This window comes from Pyrgilauda ruficollis, unplaced genomic scaffold (genome assembly GCF_017590135.1).
Source record: "Pyrgilauda ruficollis isolate IOZ18807 unplaced genomic scaffold, ASM1759013v1 scaffold2, whole genome shotgun sequence".
Lineage (NCBI taxonomy): Eukaryota > Metazoa > Chordata > Aves > Passeriformes > Passeridae > Pyrgilauda > Pyrgilauda ruficollis.
Genome location: NW_024519206.1, coordinates 21,220,039 through 21,244,295, shown reverse-complemented (window position 1 = coordinate 21,244,295; position 24,257 = coordinate 21,220,039). Strand labels below are relative to the sequence as shown.

Sequence of the window (24,257 nt, the reverse complement as noted above, 5' to 3'; positions counted from 1 at the left end):
TCTCTGGAAGTTAATTTTGGCTTTCCTGTAGGCCCCTTTCAGGTATCTGAAGGCCATATTTTATATATCTTTTTGTTATACTGATGGCATGAATTAGGCCTCAATCCAAACAATCTCACAATACCAGGAGAAAAATAAAGGACATTGTAAAAGATATTTTAGTCCTGCATACTCAGTGAACTAATGAAATACATGCATGGAATATAATATGAAAAATCACCATTGCAAGAGAGTAATTTTCTCAGAAAAAAAAATACTTTTGAGCTAAAAAGAAGTGCTTTAAAGGCTGTAATCTCAGCTGGTTTTACCTTGTAAATGTTCCTCAGGACAAGATGCATTTTGTCAGGATGAATGGCAGAAAGCACAAATATAAGTGTGACAACATCCACGGAATCTGCTGGTATATTGTCTAGAAGATCATCTTTGGTAAGATCACACTGGAACACTTTACATCTTTCCGTACTATATAAGGCATTTTTCTAGGGAAATTAAAAGAGCAAGCTTTCACTGAAAATTAGCAGCATTTGTTGCTACAATAAAGTAAAAATCTTGTGAAATTAATCAGTAGAGAGATACAAAACACAGTGGCAAGAGAATATTAACCTCCAACAGGTGGCTACTGCTATCAGAAATTCTTTGCTGCTAACTACAATAGTGAAACAACTAGTACAATAGCCTGTTCTCAAGAATTTGAGAAGGAATGTGCATTAAGACAATTCAAAAATTGTCTTAATTGTCAGAAATATTTCGGTTTTACCCCTGCTTCTACTCTTTAAAGAATACACAAACTCTATTGAAAAAAACCTACGTATTAGAGGGTGATGAAAGTAAAGCTCTTGAGCTACAGGAAGACTGCAAACAGTTGGGATTCCTGTCACATAATCTGCAGCTGGGCTGCTGTAGCTCACAGTTTTACGGTGGAAAAAAAACCCCAGTCTCGGCAAAAATTAAATTTAGCAAGAGCTGTGGAGGCAGATGCCATTAAGTCACCCAAAACCCAGGGTACAGGCTCAGCCCAACCTCATCTTGGGGCGCAGCCACAGCATCCGAGGGAGCTGCTGTCCTCTTCTGTGTGCCACAGGCACTTCCCATCTTTCGCATGACAAATCCTGTCTGTGTCTTGTGGTTCTTGGTCACAATGCTTTCAGTTAACAGATATACAGAAATTTACCTGTGATTACTTCATAAAGAGTTTTAATGCCCAAAGCCCCCACCAGAACTACTGCAAGGCTCGACTTTGGATTGCAGTACCCACGACTTGGCGTAAACATAACTACTCCTAATCAGGTTACAAATTCCTTTAACAATAATTTTCCCAGCCTTGTTTTTAAGGTTCTCCTTGGGACTCCCTCTATTAAGGGCAAGCTTCCATGCCAAACAAATTTTGCTTTTATTGCACAGTCAGCAGAGACATAGTAGTGCTCCCAAAACAGCATTATCTTCATAAATCATGCAAGTAATATACCATAATGCTCTAATTTGACACTGAAAAGCCAAGTCTTGAGCAACGATTTGGCTTCTTACATAGGATCTCCATTGAAAAGCATCAGTCTCAATTTTTTTGGCTATGTATATTCTACCCTTCCTACAAAAAGGAAGCCATGAGAAGTCTGTTGTTACAGTCATTTGTAATTTTAGAAGCTTCTAAAAAACACTCTAAAAGAAGTTCCAAATATCACACCAACCTTCACATACTCAACAGCTCTAGGAGAGAAATCACAGGCATATGCAAAAATATTCTTATCTTCTTCTAAGAGTGGAAACAAGCAGTTCCCAACCCCACAGCCTGCTTCCAGAATGGTCAGTTTTTGATCTGCAAACTGGGGAGGAAGCAATACAAGACAAAATGTAATTTTTGTTTTCTCATCATATGAGCAGAGGCACTGTTCAACCAGCATTTTAAAAGCTATAATCAATTTTAATGACAGTTCTTCAAAAAAACCCAAAGTAGACAGCCGCTGCATAATCTGACACTAAAACCCAGACATCCCGAATTTCCGCAAAATTAGAAATAATTTTAGAACATATATTAATATTTCTTCAGTTATCTGCCCCTTAAGCAATCAACAGACTTGTGCCATTTCTGTCTTGTCTTTCATTCAGCTGTAAGGAACAACAGATGCATCTGGCTATTCCCCTTAACTGTGTTCAGCAATCAGCCTGCAATTCTGGATGCTTTTCTCTAAAGCCGTGTACTGAAGTGCACCAGCTTGCACACAGAGAGGCAAGCTGTCTCCTTTAGGACTCAAAAATCAAATATTCCAGACTGCATTCTCAGCATCCAGGATGCTATGAACAGCATCCCCATGCAGTAAGGGCCAATTATAAACTGAAACTAAACTGATGCATATGATTCTGAGAAGTTATCTTTGCTACTAAAAGAAAATACACAGGACACTGCAAACTCTACATGTGTCAACTCTCACCCAAATGGCTTTGCTCTAAGTCCTGGAAACAGCTGATTGGAAACAATCAATCCCATCTTTTCCAGCAGAATTGCACGGACCTCACCTCACGACATGCCTTTAACTCTTGAAACTCTCTGGTTGTCCAATGTCTGTCTTTGAAGAAATTGGTGCTGTTTCTTTTGTAAAATAGATCCCAGTTCTTCTGTGCCTCTTTCTCCAGTTTTAGTTGTTTGAACTCAGACACCAAAACCCAATCTTTTGCCAGTTTTTCCACTTCTTCTGGGCTAAGGACTCGAGCACTATGGCCTTTTTTTTGGAAAGCACCATCTTCAGTAGATGTTGTTACTATATTTAAGCAATTTGCTGACGCCTTTTCTTGGAACATCCTAGATTCTTTTACACAAACACGAACACCAAAGACCCAAGGATGATTTTTTTTCTTTAGTGTATGGTTCCATCACTTAACTTAGGTAAAATAAGCGAGGCTCTAGAAGCAAAATTAAAAATGAGAAATAATTACAGTATGCACTTACTACAACTTTAGTGATCTGTCCAAGCTGATGGACTTACATGTCACCAGAATTCTCTTAATTTCAGAAAACCTTCATCTAAACTAAGAGCTGTATACACCATCACACTGATGTCAAAGTTCAAGAAGATACTTCAGAGTCTCCTGGTTCTCCCTCTGCATTCTAGAAAGCTACCCAAAAAGAAAAAGACGATGCAGCTCTAACTTTATTTTCACTAAAAGAGACAAGAGGGAAAGCAAAGGCTTTGTTGCACATTAACCTCACTCAGAACACTTCAGAAATAAAGGTAACTTAAGAACAGATGACACTTAACAATCACATTCAAATTAATGAAACAAAGTAATATGTATTCATATTAGCATTTCTCCTTCCTGCTCTCAGCTCTCTGAGAAAACACCGGTGAAAACAACAGCATTTATAACACCGCACCACCTAAAGAAGAGAACAAAACCAGTACTGTGGCCAAAATGCCCAGAGCTGGCCTGTGCCAACATTCATCCCACTGCCTCCTCCTGAGGATTCACACTGGTTTTAACAATCACAGGTGGTTTTATTTTCAGACATTAACAAAAAGAGCTTCACATAGGCTGGAAAAGGAGTCAAACATTTTCTCTGATGTTAAACTGGTTCTGACATCTGCCTTGTCATAAACATGCAGATGCTGGATGATGGAACGTGGGGATTAAATCCTGCACGGCCCAGTAGCTCGCAGGGAAGCCCAGGCAGCAAACACACACCGCTCGTGTACATCAGTGCCCAGAGACAGGCATTGGTGTCAATTTACCAAAAAGGAAATGAGAAAACCACAACAACACACACCCTAAAACAAACAAACAAGAGCAGTACTTCACTTATGTATCTTACCTTACGATAAAACACATTCTATGACACACATCAAGGATCACATGTACATGTTATATATGATGCTATCATGATATATTCACGTCATGATGCAAACACAAACATAAAATACGGAAGCGTGCAAATGAAGTAAAGAACTGTCAGAATTTTGTCCGGTGTCACGGCACACCCCCTTTTCCTCCAAGAACAGCGCAGGAGGTTATGAAGAAGAGGCTCCTTCGAAAGGACGTCTCTTCAAGAAGAGCATATCCTCAAAACAAACAAAAACTTAATCAGCAAAATTTCTGCCGTATTTCTACAGACGCCTATAGTCTAGGCGCGCTCCATTATTTCATCACAGAAGGCGCGAGGGAAGCGAACAAACGCAAGCCAGTCCTTTCAGTGACGCATCTGCCGCGGCGGGGAGGCAGCGCGATGATAAACTCAGTCACAACAGCCCATGCTTAGGCTAAAAAGCCTTTTAAAGGTGTTTAATCCAGAGCTAAGCCCACAAACATGTAACACCTCTGTGTGATCCTCCGGTCCCCCCACGCGGAACCGGCTTCCCTCCAGCAGCTCCTGCCCCAGCCTAGCCGGGGCTTGGATACCCCGGCAGGGAAGGAGAGGAAAGCCCCTCCTGCCCTGCCCTGCCCTACCGAGGGCGGGGAGCGCCGCTCTCCCACCTCCCCGGAGACCCTCCCCGGGGCAGCAGCCCCAGCCCGGCCCCGGGCCCCCGCCTCGCCCCGCCGTACCCGCCGCCAGCCCCGGAGAGGGTTCCCGGAAGGGAAAGCCAAGAATTTCCGGGAGGACGCCGGGCGGCAGCGCACGGAGGACAGGGAAGGGACCGGCCGGGCCGGGAGCGGAGCCATGAACGGCTCGGCGAACTCGTTGCTGGACAAGGAGGAGCACCCGCTGCAGCTGGGCGAGAGCTTCGAGCGGCGGCCCAAGGCCTCCTTCCACACCATCCGCTGTGAGCGCCTCCCCCGCGGCCGCCTCTTCCTCCCCGCTCGCGTCCGTCCCGTCCCGTCCCGTCCCGTCCCGTCCCGTCCCGTCCCCCGGCTGCGCTGCTCCTTCTGCCGCGCAAAGCCCTCTGCTCCCCTCGCCTCCTTCGCTCCGCCATCGCGGGGCTCCGTCCCCACTCAGCGCCTCTCCTACCCGCATTCCTGCTTCCCCCTCATCGCCCGTCTCCCCCTTCCCTCCTGTCCCCTTCAGCGCCCTGCTCCCCCAGCCATTCCCTGCTGCCCCTCCAGCACCCGCCACCCCCTTTCCCGCTCCCTCCGCGCCCGTCTTTCCTCTCCACGAGTGTTTTCCCCACAGAGGAGTCCAGCCCGGGAAGAAAGGGAAGGTGGATGTTGGCGGGGAGGGGGCTTGAGCGAGGCACGCCAAGGCGAAAGAACAGCTTTAGAAAGTTTGCTTGGAATTAATTAATCGCTTGGAAGCATGAAGAGTTGCCCCCGTAAGGAGGTGGCTTTGCCATCTTATCTTGCTCTCTTTGTGGCAATTAACTGCAGGACAGTCCCACCGCAGGCCCGGCCTGGGGAGGCAGCCGGAGCATCCAGAGTTGGGCTCTTAACTGGGTGTTTTCCTGATGGAGCAATGTGTAGCCCAGCAGAGCTGCTCCTGGCTGTCCCGACTCCAGCCAGCTGTAATAAATCACTGTCCCAGGAAAGCAAGTGGAAGGGACTTGGACACTTACAGTAATGCCTAATAAATGCAAGATAAATCCTGAGGTAGATTGTTTTGAAGAGGAACTCACTGTATTACCGTGCTTGAATTCTGTAGGGCAAGAAATCTGAGAAAAGCGAGTCTAGTTTTTATTACTAAAATGACTGGTAAACCATCAGGAGTAAATGTAAAGAATACAAAACTTATAACTTAGTAGTTTTCTATGAAAGTGAGGAATTTATACAAAAAACAGTATGATATTTTGGTTTATGATGCACAAATATAGGCCTGGTCTCTCTGCCCATATTCATGCACCACAAATAGTAGTTTCAGTGATTCTGGTCACCCAAGTGCCTCATCCTGTGTGAATTAAACCCAAACTATATCCAAGTGGAAATATACTGGATTTCTGGAATGGAAAGTGCTTCAATAACCAATTTCCTAAGGGATTGCAAAGCCAAAAGTCTACAGACTACAACTGGAAGAATGCAGTTTTATTTAAGAAGATCTTTCTGAATGCTCTATTTTCCATCTGTGACTTTTAAATGAGATTTCTTCATTGTCTTGCTGTATTTTTCCCCTAACTGTTGTTTTGGAATGATTTATCTGGGATCCAAACATTATATTATTGCCATAATCCTCTTCACACAAACTACAGTCAGAGGATTTTGTAGGCTACATTTGTTTCAACCTCCTTAAGATACTTCATTCCTGCACTGAGAAACTGGATTATCCTTGAAAAACACATCTTGAAAACATTTGATTTTTGGGAAAAGAGCTGTGGGTATATTTGGAGGGAAATATGTGCTCTCAATCTACATGAGGATTAGCCAGGCACGTGCTAACAAAATGAAAACAATTAGTTGAATGTTTGTTTAAAGTAACTCTATATTGCTGTGCCTAAGAAAGAAGTCTGGTAGTGATATTCCTTTTAAGTTGATGATGGTGCTGTTGAAGCTCTTGATCCCGTTTTGGCAAAGACACTAGCTCTTGTACAGCTGGTTTATTTAGCAAGCTTGCACATAAAGTAGGTGGGAAACAATAGCTAGAAACAGATTGCCCAGATGAAATTGAAGGCTATGATTTGATCTGGCAGTTAAGGCATGAGGATTAAGTCAAGTGTGTCTGATTCTGCTTGTTGTGCTGTCAAAGTAAAACTCAATTAAACATTAACATCCTCTTAATGAGAATTTATTACAAGCCAGGGTTTGGAGGTTTTTTTCCTGCAAATGTGTTTTTCATAGTGGAATTATATTTTAAATTTGTTCTGAGGTATTAGTTTCATAACTAATGCGGTAATTAAAAACCTTGATCGTGAATATAATTGCACCTCTTCAGATGCAGGGATGCTAGAGTTTGAATGCAGGCTTCTTATGAAAACAAACACAAGGCAAACTAGCCTATATCTGTGTGATTTTATTTCAATTTGTCTAAATAATCTCTCAAGACATTAGAGGTTCTGATAGGGTTTTTTTTTTTTTTTTCTGTTATTTTGTGGCTTACCAGCTCAACAGAATAATGAGGGGGAAATACTTTTAATATAAAATGTTCTCAGTTCAAATGAATGCATTAAACAGAAGTGCCTTGGTTTTGGAGACAAAGCATTGTAAAACAGAGCGAAAATACCTAAAATGAGTGTTAGTTTAAAGCCAGTACAGTGCTTCCTCTTACTGATGCTTTCTGTCCACAGTGGCTTTGGACCAGCATGAAGCTGCTGTAGTAAGATCAGCACCTCACTCTTTCCTCATAAGTGACAGCTGAGATCTCCTCCACCCATGTGGAGCTTTTAGCACTATTGTGGAGGCGAGATGGCCATTAAAGAGCCTGAAATATCAGTAAGGCTAAATTAAGTGGGTGTCATTAAATTGGTGTTTGTCACAGAGGAGTCCTCAGGTTTGCAATTGGCAAGAGCTAAGCAGAGCCTAGGGTTTTGGAAGTTGTTACTCTCTTGAGTTTGATTGGTACAGTTTTACACTTGCCTGTAAAACCAAGTGCCACTCAAAGGCTCGGGTTTGGAGAAGTCTGCTTTTGGTGTTCAAACACAAGATCTAGAACCTTATTTCCATTTTAAAAAGGAAGTTCAGGATATGGTACCACCACATGACTGGGTTGCTACTTGTAGACACACTGTACTGGTGTGTTACTCCACCCCTGCTGTAAACACTAGTATGTGTTTTACCATTCCCTATAATCACAGTAAATGTATGGTGGCTCTTTGCAGGGCACACTGATGCTTCTGAAGACTCTAACAAATGTAATCACAGTTGTTTTCCTCTTTAGATGATTTTAAGCCAGCATCGATTGATACGTCTTGTGAGGGGGACCTCCAAGTGGGTAAAGGAGATGATGTTACCATCACTTTGCCACATATTCCAGTAAGTCTGTTATATATGTGCTCCTGTTTACTCTCCAACAAATTTGCAGTGTTGTTACAGTCTAATGTAAATGCTATTTTCACTTTCTTTATTAGCACTGTGGGTTCAGTATTTAAGCAGCTGGACTTGTAGTTTGTTACCTTAGGAAAGCACTGTACAATTGGATCTTTGTAAAGGGCTATATTTCTAAGGTTGCCAGATTGTTCTTTGCTTTTGATTCCTTCCTTCCTACTCTTCCTTGAAAGGCAAAGAGACTTTTACTGTTATCTGAAGCTGTACACCTGGTTCCCATCCATTTTTAGTGCTGTGTCTTGCTGAAGAAAAGCAATGTAACTCAGGCTTCAGTCAAGGTTGGATGTTCAGAACCCACAGGCAGACCTGGAAGCATGCTCTTGCCCTTACTCAATCATGTACAGATAGGGCATAGAGGGTTCCCTGCCTTTAGCTTTATCAGTGGAAGCAAGGGGACAGTCCCAGTGAGTGGCCATGAAGTAGTTTCCCATCCACTTCCTTCCCTAATGATGCCATAAAGATCTAGTGTGTGAGGATGGTGGTCAAACAGCAATAAAACAAGTGATCAATCTGTTTATAGGTGCAGCTGGTTTGTAATTGAAGATTCAGTGGTTTCCTTACCAAAACAAAAGAAAGTGCTCATGTGCTGGAACTGGATTTGTTTATTAGCTGAAGTTAATGCTATGTGTCAAGCCAATAAACCAGAATTCACAGACATCAATGAGTCTGGTAGCTGCAGGGGGGCACCAGTCAGTTTGGAAGCCATGTGTCAGATCTTTTTGGTATTGTTCTTCCCAGCACGCCCGTGGTTTTAATTGGTAGGTGATGGTTCTGGGATAATTCTCACTGAATGAAGCTGTAGCCTGCTTCACCCTGCTCCTGTTCTTTATATGGCTTTGGTCACCTTCAGTGCGGCAGGAGGTCACATACTGGTTGTTGTCTATAGAAATGATGAGCATGGTAATGCTATTGGAGAGCAGGTAACAGCACAACTAACAGCAGCATTCATCTTGGATTAGTTGGAAACAGAGTTGCTCATTCATTTTTTGTGTTGAGCAGCATCACTTGTAATGTTCCTTTCCAAATCGCTGTACTGAGGAGCTTAATTTGATTATCTTGCCCTCAGTATGAGCATCCTTGAGTTTATGGTATACTGCAAAGGCTGAGGCAGCCAAGCCACTCCGTGTATGTTGTTCCAAGGCAGTGATGCCTATGTTCTGGACAGAGAGCTGGAAAACACTTTGCATACTGGAAAAGAATTAGAGGTTTTGAGATCATTTCATCCTGACAAGTTTCACTGAATTTCTTGGATGCTGCTTTGCTTCCCAGTTGTCCAACAATTGGATAGGATTCAAATTCTGAGTTGAAGTTTTCTTTTTGAAATTGTCTAATCCCTGAGAATATCTCTGATAATTTGTTTGGTGGAAATATTTCGGTGTCTCTCGTAGCTTGGATAAATTGAAGTACTATTTCTACATGTGGATTTAGCGAGTTTAATACTTGAAAAACAGTCTGGATTGGGGAGGGGAAAACTTCTGCTTGTTAGAGTACTACAGAAGATCATAGAATATCATGAGTTGGAAGGGTCCCCGCAAGGATCATGAAAATCCAGCTCCTAACCCTGCACAGAACAATCCCAAGAATTACACCATGTGCCTGACAGCATTGTCCAAGCGCTTCTTGAACTCTGCCAGGCAAAAAACCCTCACAGGTGAAAACAATTCTGTCCTGTAATCAGCAAAATCTGTAAGCCACTGTTACTTAGGCACTAACATAAACCCCAAACATTTAGTTTTAAGTAGAAGAGTGGGACTTAATTTGCTTAAGCTCTTACATTTCTACTTATTGTGTAGCCAAAATCACAGTCTTTGCTGCTTTAGGAGGCTTCTGGGTAGCAGAATGATAGCAAACAAACTTTGATCCATTTTCATTGCCTTTGTGCATTATACGTTTCCTGGCTTAGTTGTCAACAGCAAGCAGGATTTGACTTCAAGCTTTCTTTTTACTCTCTTAAATGTTGCTTTCCTCTTAAACGTAGGAATGATAAAAATATAACATGCCTTTGAAGACTAGACTTTCTTGAGACATCCTTTCTGAGTCGTATTTCTGAATCTCTCTTACTGTGTCTTTGTTAAGAACTCAGATTTTTCACACTTACTGTTCAGAACCCATTTTAAATTCAAATATATTCTATCTATTAGCAACATGGAGAACAGGAAATGCTTTCAGAGTAGTTAAAATGTGATTGTTCATTTTTGCTACTCAGAATTATACATCGGAGAGTGCAGGGTTTTTTCATTTCCTCTGTGATTTTGGTTGCTTTCCTACAGTGTGTGCAAAGGTGCATATGAATAAACATTTATTTTTAAAAACAAATTATTTTATACAGTATCTACACATTACAGAGAAGCCTGATGATGTTTCATAGCTGAAAACATAACCCCTTGAGTAACAGCTTTTTGACATGGCCAGATGTGTATCCCTGCTGTTATGTGCCAACAGACCGTGGATTCAGCTGGCTGTAATGTCAAAACCAGGTGTAAGGGCCAGGCTGTGCATGCATGCAGTATAGCTGAGCATAATCTCAGCATTACCAGTTAGCCAGAGTGCACCACCACATGAGTTTGTTGTCTTTTTTGCTTCTCAGTCTAAGCCTTTAGACTTTTAAGGCTCTGTGTAGCATTATGTGGACTTGGGGACTTTCTGGAAGGCATCAAAATACCCCATTTGCCTTTGAGAAGACATTTCAGTATAATTGTATGGGCATATGCATGCTAATCTGACTTTGAAGAAGACAGCTGCTCTTACATAGTTTGTAAGTGACAGTTGCTTGTAATCCACTGTGAAAATACTGTCATATATATTTATGTAAAATATACAGTGGAGTTTAAATTATTTTTCAATTGACCACATATTTCCTTGGGCAATAGTTCTGCTGCACAAATAATTAGAACATTATTTCTTATGCAAACCCATGATTTCCAGGGCAGAAACATCAAGAAGATTTCTGATACTTGTCAGGGACAGCTGTGCAAATTTAGTTACGCTGCCATTTTGGGCATGAGAACTGTAAATAAAGGCAGCCATGGAGAAGATGTTTTGTCACTACAGAGACACTTAAAATGATGAAAGGCATAATGTTGCTATGAGGAAATGTCTGATCTACTGCACATTTTCTCTGTATTTCTCTCTTCATGAATGACTATTTTCTGTAGGTACTAAACATTAAGTGCTTAGCCTCTTTTTCAGAACAAAACATACATTCTTTCCTCTTAGAATTCATAAATTTTTGGGCAGGGTAGTATAACCAAACAAATATGTGCTCTTTCTTTGTACCAGGGTTCAACTCCACCAATGACTGTCTTTAAAGGAAATAAAAGGCCGTATCAGAAGGACTGTGTGCTTATTATCAATCATGACACTGGGGAATATGTGCTGGAAAAACTTAGTAGCAGCATTCAAGTCAAGAAAACAAGGTAAAGCTGGGGACAGGGTTAATTGTTAGGATTAATTATTGCTGAAGTTTCTTATTAAGACTGGGTTTTGGAACAGAACTCTATTACTTTGTAGTGATGTTTAATTATTAAACCTTAGCTTTACATGGCAAATTATCATGCCTAAAAATGCAAATAGGAGTGTGAATCCAAGAGTAAAGAATTTGTAAATTCTCCACGGCTGAAATGACATAATTATAGTTTGCAGTGAAACACCTGTGATGATTTGAGGCTTTAGATGCTGGCTGAAGGATGGAATGTGTTTCGAGAATCTCTAGTTAGCCAAAAAAACCCATGAAAATATTAGACTGTCAAAAGGATTATTGGGCTTTCTAGGTTTGTTCCCTTCAGCTTCCTGTGGGAGTCACGATGTTTCAATAACATAATCTTAGGGAACAAGAAACACTCATTCCCATATTGGATAAGCAATACATTAAGTGGAACACAAGTACAAAGCCTCCAGCTGGTGAAGGTGGGCAGAACTGTAGAAATAATGGTTATGGTGCTTTACTTAGAAGAATTGGTGAAGCCAGAAATCCTTTCTGACCCAATACTCTGCTGCACAAATGCTACAAAGCATGCAGCTGGAAAGTTTTTAGCAGTCCTACTACTCTGCAAGTACCTGAAGTGTCTGGATCTTTCAGCATCACTGAACCACAGCTTGAGACCTAAAGAGAAAGCAGTAATTCAAATGTCTTTGAAGAAGAAACTCTTCAATAATTTTAGAAATTTTACATTAAAAAACACTTTGCAGTATAGAACCCTTAGCTGCTAAAACTACTAGAAATGGGGGTTGCAGCTCGCTGGTAGTTGGCTGGGTGTTTGCCAGGAACGCCTTCAGTTCAAGGTAAAAGGACTGTAACACTCCTCTGAATCAGAGATGTGAAAATCATCCATGTAGCATTCATCTTGTCCAGTGGATATGAGCACATCAGAGATGAGATTTAAATTCCCAATTTCAGTTCTGCTGGACTTTGTCTGGGTGAAGCTTAAGTCAGAAGGGAGCAAGTAAGTGCAGGAGGGCCTGAGTTCTGTGAAATGTTTGGTTACACTGAGTTCTGAGTCTCGTGTGGTAAAAATACTTCATATTTTCTCAGGTAGTAAAACATTTGGGGACCCCTGTTTTGATGAACAGTGCTTTGCAAAGTCATTGATTTTCTATATCAGAAGTGCCTTTTATTTTCCTGGGCTACTCTGATCTTTAACAACCTGTTGACACTCTGTGGGAACAGGGCTTTTAGTGTTAATACCTTGATGACATTCACAGGGGAGTAAGTGAACTTACTCCTCATAAAACCGTCTGTAGTTCCAAGAGCATAATTTATACTGGAAGTCTTTGACTTTTGCCTTCCACTTGATACAGTGAGTATCTTGCCAGCTCCTCACTTCTCTGTAGATAGACTGTAAGCTGCATTAATGTGGTATCCAACAGCTGCATGCCACTGGTGAATGAAGAGGGCATTCTGTGTGAGGCTCAATCTAGAGTTCACTGAGGCACAGAGATATCCCAGTAAATGCTCCATGTACCAGCTCTGGAACCACAGGTGGTTTAGGTGAATCCCCAGGAAGTTCAACATGGCCTAGTTTAACTTATCTTGTGTTATGGGATTAGTTTCCAGACACAAAGTGTAACACTGCTGAGCTGGAACCCTCCTAGAACAGAAACTGAGCTCTAATATCTACAAGCTGCTTCTGGGCTGCACTGCATAAAGCCATAACCCCAAAGGCTTTGCTGTTATGCAATTAATACACCACACCCTTTAAAACCTTATTATGGTGTACTGTAAAGGAACCTGCTTTGGGTTTGTGGTTGTTTTTTTGGGTTTCTTTTTCTGCCAAGGGTATTGACTGGTCTGCAATCTCAGTCACATCATGGGTTCAGTAAAAGGCAGAAACACCTGGTGTGAACTAAACAGGTTGGCACAGTGTTATTCTGGAGACTATTTTCCACTAAGGAAACAGCTTAAACTGTTTTGAAGGGCTAACAACAAATGGATAAAACCCAGGAATTAAATGCTTGTATGCTGTATTTAGCAGTAAGAGTGATTACTCTAGCCAAGTTGACCTCTAAGAGAGTTCAGTTTGAGATTATTTGATTGCAAGTGAGAAAATTGTTTCTTTCGCTGTGATTGTTTTAAGCAGGATTTTGTTGTGAATGGATTTGTAGTTACTTTAAATTACTGTGATTGATCATTCTTTTTTTAAAAATACAACTACTAATTCCTAAATTAAAGCCTTCATTGTTGTTCAAGTAGAGATTTGGCATCACTTTTGGCATCACTGAACCACATCTGGATTTGAAAATACATTTTGTAAGGGTGTTGCAGTGTAGTCGTATATGTTTCTTTGTTATTGAAAGTAAGTGTTGTGTACAGAAAGCTGTAATTCAGTCTTCATCTTTGTAAAACAAATTAGAGATCTGTACAAAAGGAAGTCACAGATGGTGCATTAGCACAAGGATATTGAAAAAGCTGGACATAGTTGCACAGTACCACTAAATGTGTCTGGTTGTTTCTTCAGAGCAGAGGGCAGCAGTAAGATCCAAGCCCGAATAGAGCAACAGTCTGCCCGAGCATCTCAGCCTCCTTCACAGTTCAGAGCCCCAACCAAGCCAGCAGCTGGACCTAAAACTTCTCCTTTGAAGGATAATCCTTCACCAGAGCCCCAGCTGGACGATATTAAGAGAGGTAAAGAAGGGTTTGTAGTTTCTTTGTCTTTCTTCTTTATAATAAAAACTATGGCTGTGCAATTTCTAAAAACATTCAGGGATTAAAAGATGGTACTTGACAGCTGTGTTGACTTCTTTATATCTTGTTTCTTTATTCATCTAAGTGATTATTTATTCTCTTCTACTAGAATAGATATTTATACTGCCATCTTCTCTGGCCTGGGGAAAGCTTCCTCTTTCTGGGTAATTTTCTCTCTTCCAAACTATTTCTCTCTTCGGGAAAGAAGAAAGAAAATTAATGTGAATTCAGAAACCTGCAGCTCAGTGCTGGACAATTGCACGAGTGTCCTAGGCCACCAGAGCAGCAATAACAAAGTGTAATGGTCCAAGGTCTCCTTATGCTGTCAAGTCACTTGGAGAAAGTACCCTGCACTGAGTAAGGCTGGTGGGATGGAAGGGCTAGGCAGCTGTGTTCCCAGCACAAGATAAGCTTGCACCATGCCAAGCAGTGCTAGTAGGGGAGGAATGTGAGAGTGAACAAACCTGCAGCTTACCCTCTTCACAACCACTCCTTTGCAGCTTTGACACACATGCCTTATGGCTGCTAAACTTCCATTTAAAAAGTACCTCAAAGGAATTGGCTCAATTCACTCTTCTGCTTAGGCAGAGCTTTGTCTTAGTGCTCTGCTGTGTGTAGGATGCACTTTCTTTTGCTACTGATGTGATACCTGTTTTTGCTGTGGATAATACAGTCAGGATAAGGAAGACTTTAAATTTTTGTTTTGTTCTTCTCTGGCACTGACACAAGACACAATTATTTTATTTTAAGCTTGTTCTTTCTCTCTGCCTTTTTTTTTTTTTTTGTCTGTAGACTTAGCCTATGTTAATTGCCCAGATGAAGTTAATTACTCAGCAGGGTATTTTTTCAGTTCATGGTAATCACTAGGTGACATTTTTGCTGCTAAGCTGTGTGTTTGCATAGGTGCTGACTGGTCTTACTTTTCTGCAGCAGTAGTGTTTTCAATACATGGATGCTGGTCAGCAGCCAGAATCAAGGTCTGAGAGATTCTGTTAGCTACATTGTTATTTTTATTTTCTGGATAATAGGTAATGAAAAAGATAATAGGTGATATATAATTTTTTTTTTTAATTAAATCAGTTGTGGATTTTAAATGTCTTTTCCTGTAGGGTATAATAAGTTACTTAACCTTTGAGGCACTCTTTTGTACACATACAGCAATTTGTAAAGGTTGTATTACAGTAAAATAATTACTTTTGTCCGGGGTGACACCTGTTCTAAAAGATCATTTTCTAGTGGTCTACAGTGTAAGTCACATTGTTCAGAGCTATCCTAATATTTTTTTGCCACCTGATAATCTTTTATATGAAAGTACCTCCAAATAAATAACCTGTGGTGTTTTGTTTCCAGAGTTAAGGGTTAGAGCACCTGACTTGTACTAAAAATAGGACTTTAATTTGGTGCTTTATAGGGGGAGTTGCACAAAGCCCCAGAAGAGCCAGAAGCCTGGGCTTTGGTGTTTTTTGCTTACAGTCTATAACTTTTTCCAGCACTGATGATCTAGAGTGCCAGCATTGCTAAACCATTTATATAATAACAACCTACTTTAAAAAGATAGAATTAAAATGGCCCCATTCCACAATGAAATGTAGACAATGACCTGTAAAAGCTGTAAGGTAGTCTGCAATCCTGTTATCTTCCCTTAACGTGTGTTTTTATGAACACAGACTTGTTCTGAAGAGCATGTGTTCTTTCCATTCAAGTACTAGCTTTAGTTTTGGTTGAAGTACTTCCTCTGTATGAAAGAAAGATAAACAGAAAGCTGAAATTCTGTGGGTTTTGTTTAATGAACACAGCACAGAACTTATAATTCCCAAAGGAGCTTCTTGAAAGGATCTCTGGCACTTTGACACTCTCTTGCTTCCAGTATGCCCTACTTAAGGGTGTAGTGGGACACACAGCCCTCAGGATGTTTCACAGTAGTTTTAAGGTAACCTCATGCAGGTTTCTGCTTTCCTTCGTACCCTCAGCTGTGCATTTCCACCCCTCCCTTACAGATGAGCTGGAAATGAACTCTCAGGTAGGTCAGTTGTCCCATTTGGACACAGCTGTCCAAACAACAGTGTCTGAGGACAAGTCAGAGCATCTTCAGGTAGGTCAGTTGTCCCATTACACAGCTGTCCAAACAACAGTGTCTGAGGACAAGTCAGAGCATCTGGGAATTGAACCACTCCCTTCCTTCATGGACAGAGGCTTTTGGGAGGCTGTGTCTAGTGTTTTGCACAAGTGGAATCCTTTCCTCTTCAAGCTTCTATATTGTCCTCTTGCCTGAAGGGAGCGTAGGAGAGGGTAGGAGCTTGTTCTTTTGAACACTCAGCTACATCTGATAATGTCTCATTAAGCTGTGAACATTTGCACACATATAGCACAATACAGCCATTTATTTGCACAAAATAGTTGACATTTATCAGACCTATTTGACCACAGCAGAAATGTTTTCAACAGCATTGACATAATTACAGCATGCAACATATTGATATATGTCAATAGTATTGAAAAATTACAGCATGCAATAAAAGTGACATGATTACAACATTTGAGAAAAAAAAACCACAGAAACATATTTCAGGTTTGAAGACTCAGTGCTTAAAAATCTGAACAGATTTTATTTACCTGGAATGTAGCTGTGGTATGTGAAGATTTTGCCATAGCACTGTTTGTCTCTCAAGAACACCTCAGTCAGATTTTTTGCACATCAGTATAAAATACTGCCTCTTCTAGCTGCCATCTCCACATGCTCATGGTGCCAGTATCAAGTTGATTTCTCCACCTTGCATTCTATTTTTACCAGTAAGTGTTCTGCTATAGGCATTCAAACTTAACCCTCCCTAAAGCTAAATGACTTTTTTCTGGAAATCCTTGGTATTCTTGCAGTATAAGGTGAAGGCTTTAGTTAAAAAATCTGCACAACCTATTGGAATTGAGAGAAGTAGGAACAGTTAAACACTCTTATGGTATTTGATGCTGAATATATACAGAAGACAGCCCTGTTGAGAAAGGCTGTTCTGTTTGGATAATGATTTCTGACCTTGAATTTTATTGTTTTTACTCTAAAACCTGCATTGCCCGCCAGCGTAAAACAGTAATTTTGTCTTCTTGAAAGAAATTTTACAGCTGTAACATGAAATGTAGAGAAGTTAAGGTTCCCAAAGCAGTGTCAGCCTTTTCAGATATGTAGACTCAATTAAGGCAAGTGCTCAAAACTGTACTGTATGGAAAGCTTTTTTAAAAGTAACTACTGCACATCCTGACTCTTGTCATCTTTCGAACTGCAAAGGCGCGTCGACATGAGGTGTTTGATCTTACAGCACAGAAAGATCTGGGAAAGGTCAAATTCTTTCGTGGTTCAGCTTAGAATACATGTACACGTACACACACAACTATTTTAATTGGAAGCACCATGAGGAAATGTTTAACCCACATCTTCAATACCTATAGCTGTACTGAGCATAGCAGTCAAATGGAAAAATGCAAAATCGGACCATCATAAAGCAGCCGTGTTTTTCCTGTAAGACTTTGATGTCGTCATTGGCTTAGTCACTGAGAGTGTGAGACAAGAGTGTTTTGAACAGAATTCCTTAGTGGTCCTGCTGAATTTCTCTTGACAGGCTTCTAGTGGTGCTGCAGCCACCAGAACATTAGTGAAAACAATTGCTTTTCTCTCATCTGCTCAAACATGATGTTTAAAATTCTGGGCTCAAGGAATGAGAGACAACAGAGATCTGAGGGGAAGCTGTCAGCCTGTGAGGCAAAAGTTGACTAGAAGATGGGCTCTGACCAAGTTTCTACCCATGACCAGTGTCACTGATAACAGCCTTAACTCCCCAGTCCTTGAAGCTTGTGATACTGGTTCTGTTTTGCCTTTCCTTGCCTCTTTTCATCATAGTGGGCTTTAGCACTACTTCCAAGGCATTGTCTCGTTCCTTTCTCATAACCAAACCTCTTTTACGGGCTCTTAGTTTTCTGCTTCCCCAGCAGAAACCTCCCATTCTTCATTCTCACACTAATCTCCAATTCTGTTTAAAATTGGCCAGGCTAATCTTCTTTTCCCATTGGTCAGACAGCAGCACTTCCTTCAGTGATCTCCTCACCTATTGTATCGAGTACACGCTTCTTGCTTAGGTTTTTTTTTTTCCCTTGTTCTCTGCAGTGTGTTTTTGTTTTAACTTTTCCCTCTCACCACCAATGCCTAGAATCACCTCACCTTCTTCACTCTGTTTCACATGTGGTCTCTGTGTTTTCAGTCCCTGTGCCAGCATTCTTCCATTTCAGCCACAGAGTCCAGCTCTGTAGTGATAGATGTGTAATTCTCAGGCACTTGTCCTGTGTTAGACTTGTCTGTTGTATCTTTTTGCAGTATGGACTGTGATAGGTAATCGTGCTTGCTACAATCCAGGATATTCTAACAATGTATTATAATCACTGTAATTTGCAAATAACAATTTCATCACTAGAAGAATGTAGAAATTTTACATCATTAAGCTGGGGGCAAAAAAGTTTAAACCTGGTCATTTTAAAGAGAAAGTACCCTTATTTCTGGTTACCTTTCCTTTAGCTTTCCCCTTTTAATTTCCCAGCCTTAAATACAAGGAACATTTGTAACTTGAAAGCCTCAATATGAGTAGGCTGGGAACAGTGATTCACAGGTGCTGATTTGTTTGTGTATCAGACTCCAGGCCTGAAATGTATTTTTAAAGCCTGCAAGATTGTGTTGAGAGGCAATAAGGGAGAAAGATATTGCAGTAGCATCTGCTGTTGGCCAGTTGAATCAATATATGATTCTGTTGAATCATATTTTCTTTCTCTTCCAATGGTCTCTTATGCTAAGTCTTCAAGCTGAAAGAGTAGTTTGTACCTGGCATACTGGTAAACTACAGAGAGCACAGATGGTATAGGCAGGGATCTAGATGTAGAAAATAAACTGGAGAAACAGCACTGCTGTCCGTAAATACCCAGCTGGAGTATAACCATAGCACTTGAAATTGAGCTCTAAACCTTGAAAGTGAAAAATAGTGATTTTAAATCTGGCAAAAGAAAACACAATTTCTCAAACTAATCATGCTAAGCTAGAGGAATTCTCTCCAGCAAATATTGCGGAGGCTGAAAACTTAGCTGTTACTCTTTATTTTAGACTTTTAAAGTTTTATGAAGTTTAGAAAACTTCAGCTGTTACTCTTTCATTTTTATTGGGCTATTTTTTAGCCGAAGAAAAATGAGTCTTATTAAAAAAAGGGACTCTTGACACACATCTGACTTAACATGAATTACTCCCGGCATCAGTTCTCCACTTGTTAGGTAGGGGTGATAATACCTCATATCTCCCTTCTTTCATTCTTGTCCCTTTAATCTGTGAGTTTCCAGGGCAAGCACTGAGTTCTAACCCTGTGGGTATGGTACTGCTAGCACAAAAAAAAACCCTAAATTTTGAGGTTTCATATTCCATGCTTAATATATGTGTGGATGTTGTTCTCTCGTGGAAACCTGCCAAGATGAACTGAGTCATTAGATACTCAGCCTTGTGAGTGGATACAAAGGAGTTGTCCTCTACTAGTGTTTAGGCCACTTAAAATTATGACAAATTTAACAATATTGTATAATTTGGGGTGACGTACCTTAATAGCTCTTTAGTAACCAGTTCTTCTGCCAACACTAGCTGTTGCTGATGAGGCTGTTGTGGTGCTGTCATGGTGCTCCAGTGTTTCTTTCCACTGGAAACCCTAAAGTGGGCAGTGTCTTGAGTTGTATAACTTCCTAGTTTCAGAGTAGTTTCAGTATTTCCTGGCTACTTGTAAGCTCTTTAGCAAGTTATGGTATTTTTGCCACTCCCTAGTATGTGAAAATTCTCAGCTATTCTCATGTGTCCTACTGCAAAGTTATTTGATGTCATCCATCTCCTTCTGAAGTTTGTTTACAATGGGCTGTGTGACTGTGCTGCAGCAGTTTCATACATTATCTGAAGTCAAGGCAGTTTCTGTTGTAATCATTTGCCCATGTCCATGTACCCAGCCTCCGACACACCATTTTTTGTGTTTTCCAAAAACCTAAATGTAACCAGCAGCAAACAATTCAGATTTAGATTTCCTCGATCAGCTAATGTGCTTACTTTGTATGTAGACCATAGCCTGTCAGAAATAATGAAGCTGAAAGTGCTTTCAGGAGTGTGAAGTATATGAAGAATAATTGTGAAAGTGAGGTTTTATGATAGTAACCTATGCTGTTGCTTCTTTAAATTTAGCTACAGCAATAAATAAAAAAGTTTTCAGGATTTTTTGTTTCCCTTCCTGTCTCAATCTTTCATGTGAGATATTTTGGTGTGATAAACTATACTTGACAAAACCATTGCATTTGCACATTCTTTTCCAAAATTCCATGGGGCCCTGTTTATGGTATCAACCAGATGAATTTCTTTTTATTTCAGAGCTGAGAGCAGAGGTTGAAATTATTGAGCAGATGAGCAGCAGCAGTGGAAGCAGCTCATCGGATTCAGAAAGCTCATCTGGGAGTGAAGATGAAAGCTCTAGCAGCGAGGGGGAAGAGCCAGCACATGTTTCCCCTTCCCAGCCACCACACCAGCAGTATAACAACAGGAATGCTGTTGCTAATGGCACCAGCAGGCCACAAGGAAGCAATCAGCTCATGAACACGCTCCGTAAGTAAATGCTTGTGTCTTACCACTGGTGAAAGCTGATTATGAGCACTCATTTACTTAGCATGATAGGCTAACTTCATGAAATGCCTTTTGCCAAATAGTAGTTCCAGGGAGTTGCACTGGCTGAAATACATGGACAGATTTTATGAACAGGGGGCTGAGACTTGTCTGAAGGTGTGGAGAGCCTGTGGGCGTCAGTGCAGTTGTCCCCGTTGTCCCTGTTGGGTCTTGATTCAGGTCTCCAAGTAGCCACTGAGATGGATGTGGTGCACTAGAGGAATTCTTTTCATATGAATATACAGATTAAATGGAAATAGTGGGGTTGACACATGTCAGTTAAAGGTCTGTGAAGAACTGAATGGCTCAAAGCTGTCCTGGGTTCCTAAGTGCAGTCTCTGTGGTCTTCAGTATTCCTTTGTCAGCATATTTATTGTGTTGGTCTCAGCTGTATTTTCACAAGTACCACATTTTGAAGGGAAATTTAAATTAAAATTATGTTAAAATATTGCAGCTATGGTGTTGCAAGCATTGAATCAGTACAAGCTCACTTCACCCTTTAAAAAGTGTCAGGCACATTTTTAAAGCATAGTTTTGTCCCATGAGACTCTCTCTGGGGATATGGTCTGCATCTGTGTTGCTCTTTCCTTATGCTACATCAGGTATATTTTAACTCAGTGGAGTTAAAATATTGAATTTGCAATTGCCATAAATTGTTCCTAATTCCTCCTGAGGCATATTTGCACACATCTCTTGGCACCCATTCATAAGGAATCAGTGGAGTCTGAATACAGATGTGTATAGGGTTTCCAGCTCTGAGAAGATAAGTATATTGTACAGATCCCACCAAAAAGCCCTGCTGGAAAACTTAGAGGCTTGTCAGTCTTCCTGCCAGTAATGAAGGACTGAGTGAAATTCCAAGTTCAACAAAGTCATTAGGACTGTGTCCATGTCCCTGTTTCTGGTTGTGAGCAGCCTCCTTCCTGCTTCTCCACAACCACAATACTGCATGGCTTTAATGATCTGAAGCCTCTGACTGTAGGAGAATCTGGGAGCTACTAGAGTAGCTCCTCTCTTCATGCAGTGCTTTTTGCCTTTGGATTTAAAATACTTTTGCTGTGGGGAAAATCACCCAAGTTCTTGTGTCCCTTATCTCTATGTCTGTTGAATAGATGCCCTGCAGCTGTTTTGAGGGGAGGGCCGTGGGAGAATACTGGAAGAGTTAGGTTCAATTATCAGAGCACAAGCATGATTCTTGCCCCCTTTTATCCCCTCCATCTCACCAAATCACAAGTGCAAAACAGGATGAGAGCCAGTAGGTTTGATCCCTATGCTGACCTTTAATGTGATCTCTGCCCTTTGGAGGGCAGCTTTTACCTTCAAAGCACGTGTCAGCTTAGTTCAGCTTTGAGTTGTGATTGCTTTAACAGTCCTTTTGGTTTATTGACATGTGGAGGCCTTGCCTTGGCTACCCAAATGGTCTTACACCAAAAAAAAAAAAAAGTGTTTTTAAAGGGTAAAGAAAGGCAAGGAATTCCCCAGTGCCTTGTCCCAGAGCCATATATGGGAGCTTTGGTGGATGGAGGCTGTGGAATGTTTTCCACAGCTGCTAGCATGGAGAGGGCTGTTGTCCCACCAGGGAGCACCTTTGGTGGCTCTGGAGACCAGGATGCTTGGTTTGGCCTGAATCCAGCTATTAGCCCCATGCAGCTCTTGATGTTCTTGGGCAGTTTCATTAAATCACAGATGATGTTTGCATTCATTTCATGTGTTATTCTTATTTAAATCTTCCAGTGTAAATGTGACTGTTCTTTGGTTTGATTGCCATGAAATGTGAATTAACACCTACTCACTTGTTGTGTTTTGTTGGTTTTTGTTTTCCATAGGAAACGACTTGCAGTTGAGTGAGTCTGGGAGTGACAGTGATGACTAGAGGCTGAGCTTTTGCTGTTTCTGTTACATATACATGAAGAACTAATTTACCTTGAAGTGATCCTATTGCTTATGAAGAGGAGCTGGCACAGAGATGGTTCCATGTGTGGAATTTTAATAGAAGAAATGCATAGCCCTACAAAATAGCAGATGTTGAGGACTGTTTTACTGTGTGAATTACATGTATATATTGTGTATATTCTTATTCTGCTAAAGCTTGGAGTAGATATGTACAGTGGGTGAGCCAATGTATGTTCCTGTCCACCATCTGTAAGTTTAACATGTAATTATGTGAGGTCATCTAAAAATTTCTTGTTTGTAGGGTATGTTCAGCACATCGTGACTTTGTCAGGGGACTTTTGTATATAGGGTGAGCATGTGCCTACAATGAGGTTAAAAAAACATGCAGGAGTTAGTGTGTGCACTGAAGTGGGACTGCCATAAATTAAGTTTCAATACTAAATTGATTTCTTTGGTTTGGGACTTTTTTAATGCCTTTTTATTGCTATTTATGGTTGATTTAATAGACTGACTTTTAAACAGTTGGACAGTAGGAATGATTAAACCACGTTTGTCACAAACCTTGCTGCATCAGTGCCTTATAAGCAGGTTTTTAAAATAGTGCTTCAATTCCTGCCACCTTCTCTGTATGGAGCAACACTGAAACCTCCTCAGATTGCTTCTGCAAACAAGAGCTGTGTGTCACATACAGCCTGCTGTGCTCTGAGGGCAGTGACTCTAGCAAGATAAAGGATACACATCAATCACCTAAACTCATCCAAGTAAGAATCAGATAATCATTCTCTTTAGAAACTGAAGGGTCTCATTTATCTCAGACTTTCAGACCTAGTCTTTAGAAATAGTTATAAGCCCAACTACTAGTGACATTGCAATGCCACAAATGCAAAATATTTGACTATTGAAATTCTAAGACTGGAGCCCTGTTTGCAGTTTCCTAGAGAATGCAAAAAGAAGAGGTGACAAAACAAGCAGCCATGAAACAGCCGAAGTCTCTCTTCCACCACAGTTGTAAAGGTAGACTTTAGTCCATACTGTTCATTGGACAAGACCTCTTTGTGCTTGGCAGGAGTACACAGAACATGAAATATTTGCCAAGGGTGAAATTCACCCCTGTTTAAAGGGTGTCTAAAGGGTGCTTAGTTGGATTATCATTCACTTTTTTGCTCACATGGAAAATGAGTGCCATAGGCAGCCTCTTGTGACTTCTTAAAATCAAAATTCCACTGACATAGGACAAATTGCACCTTAGTTGTGGTGTAATCCTGGGGAATGGGAAGCTAAATCAGATGCCTCTCCATTCTCAGGTGTCTGCTTTGCACTGCTCTCATCTGTCAGTTTGTGTTTTAACTCCTGTTTGTTTACTGAGCTCTGTCCTTTTTTTTAACATGTTGAAGAGCAAGGGGACATTTGAAGGGAGATTTTATTAAATGGTTTATTTTTTTGCATTAGATACATATTTAGGCATATTTTTGCATTATTGTACATACATTAAAAATACTTGGTTTTTTTTAAAGTGTTTTGTGATGTAGGTATGTATTTTAATGGACAATTATGAAATATACTTGATGAAAAGCCACAATTGCTCTT

The 24,257-nt window shown here is 40.8% G+C and overlaps 2 protein-coding genes across 4 annotated transcripts in view; one reads left to right on the top strand and one right to left on the bottom strand.

The window, feature by feature from the left end:
* Window positions 1-4,666, bottom strand: part of METTL6 (methyltransferase like 6) — a 21,362-nt gene extending 16,696 nt beyond the window's left edge. For 2 of the 3 annotated variants that reach the window (XR_005955015.1, XM_041466369.1), the window contains exons 1-3: window positions 2,512-4,521; window positions 1,686-1,820; window positions 309-479 (exon numbers count right to left, since the gene is read on the bottom strand). Coding sequence is in view for 2 of the 3 variants with exons in the window: in XM_041466369.1 (XP_041322303.1) it covers window positions 309-479; window positions 1,686-1,820; window positions 2,512-2,793 (588 nt within the window). In the remaining variant the exon portion in view is untranslated. The other variant, XM_041466370.1, reaches the window with a different exon arrangement.
* On the top strand, window positions 4,620-24,257 carry EAF1 (ELL associated factor 1). Its single transcript, XM_041466371.1, has 6 exons — window positions 4,620-4,748; window positions 7,724-7,818; window positions 11,170-11,306; window positions 13,845-14,011; window positions 20,490-20,720; window positions 22,604-24,257. Exons 1-6 carry the CDS (start codon window positions 4,646-4,648, stop codon window positions 22,648-22,650), a joined length of 780 nt encoding a protein of 259 aa, XP_041322305.1. The 5' UTR covers window positions 4,620-4,645; the 3' UTR covers window positions 22,651-24,257.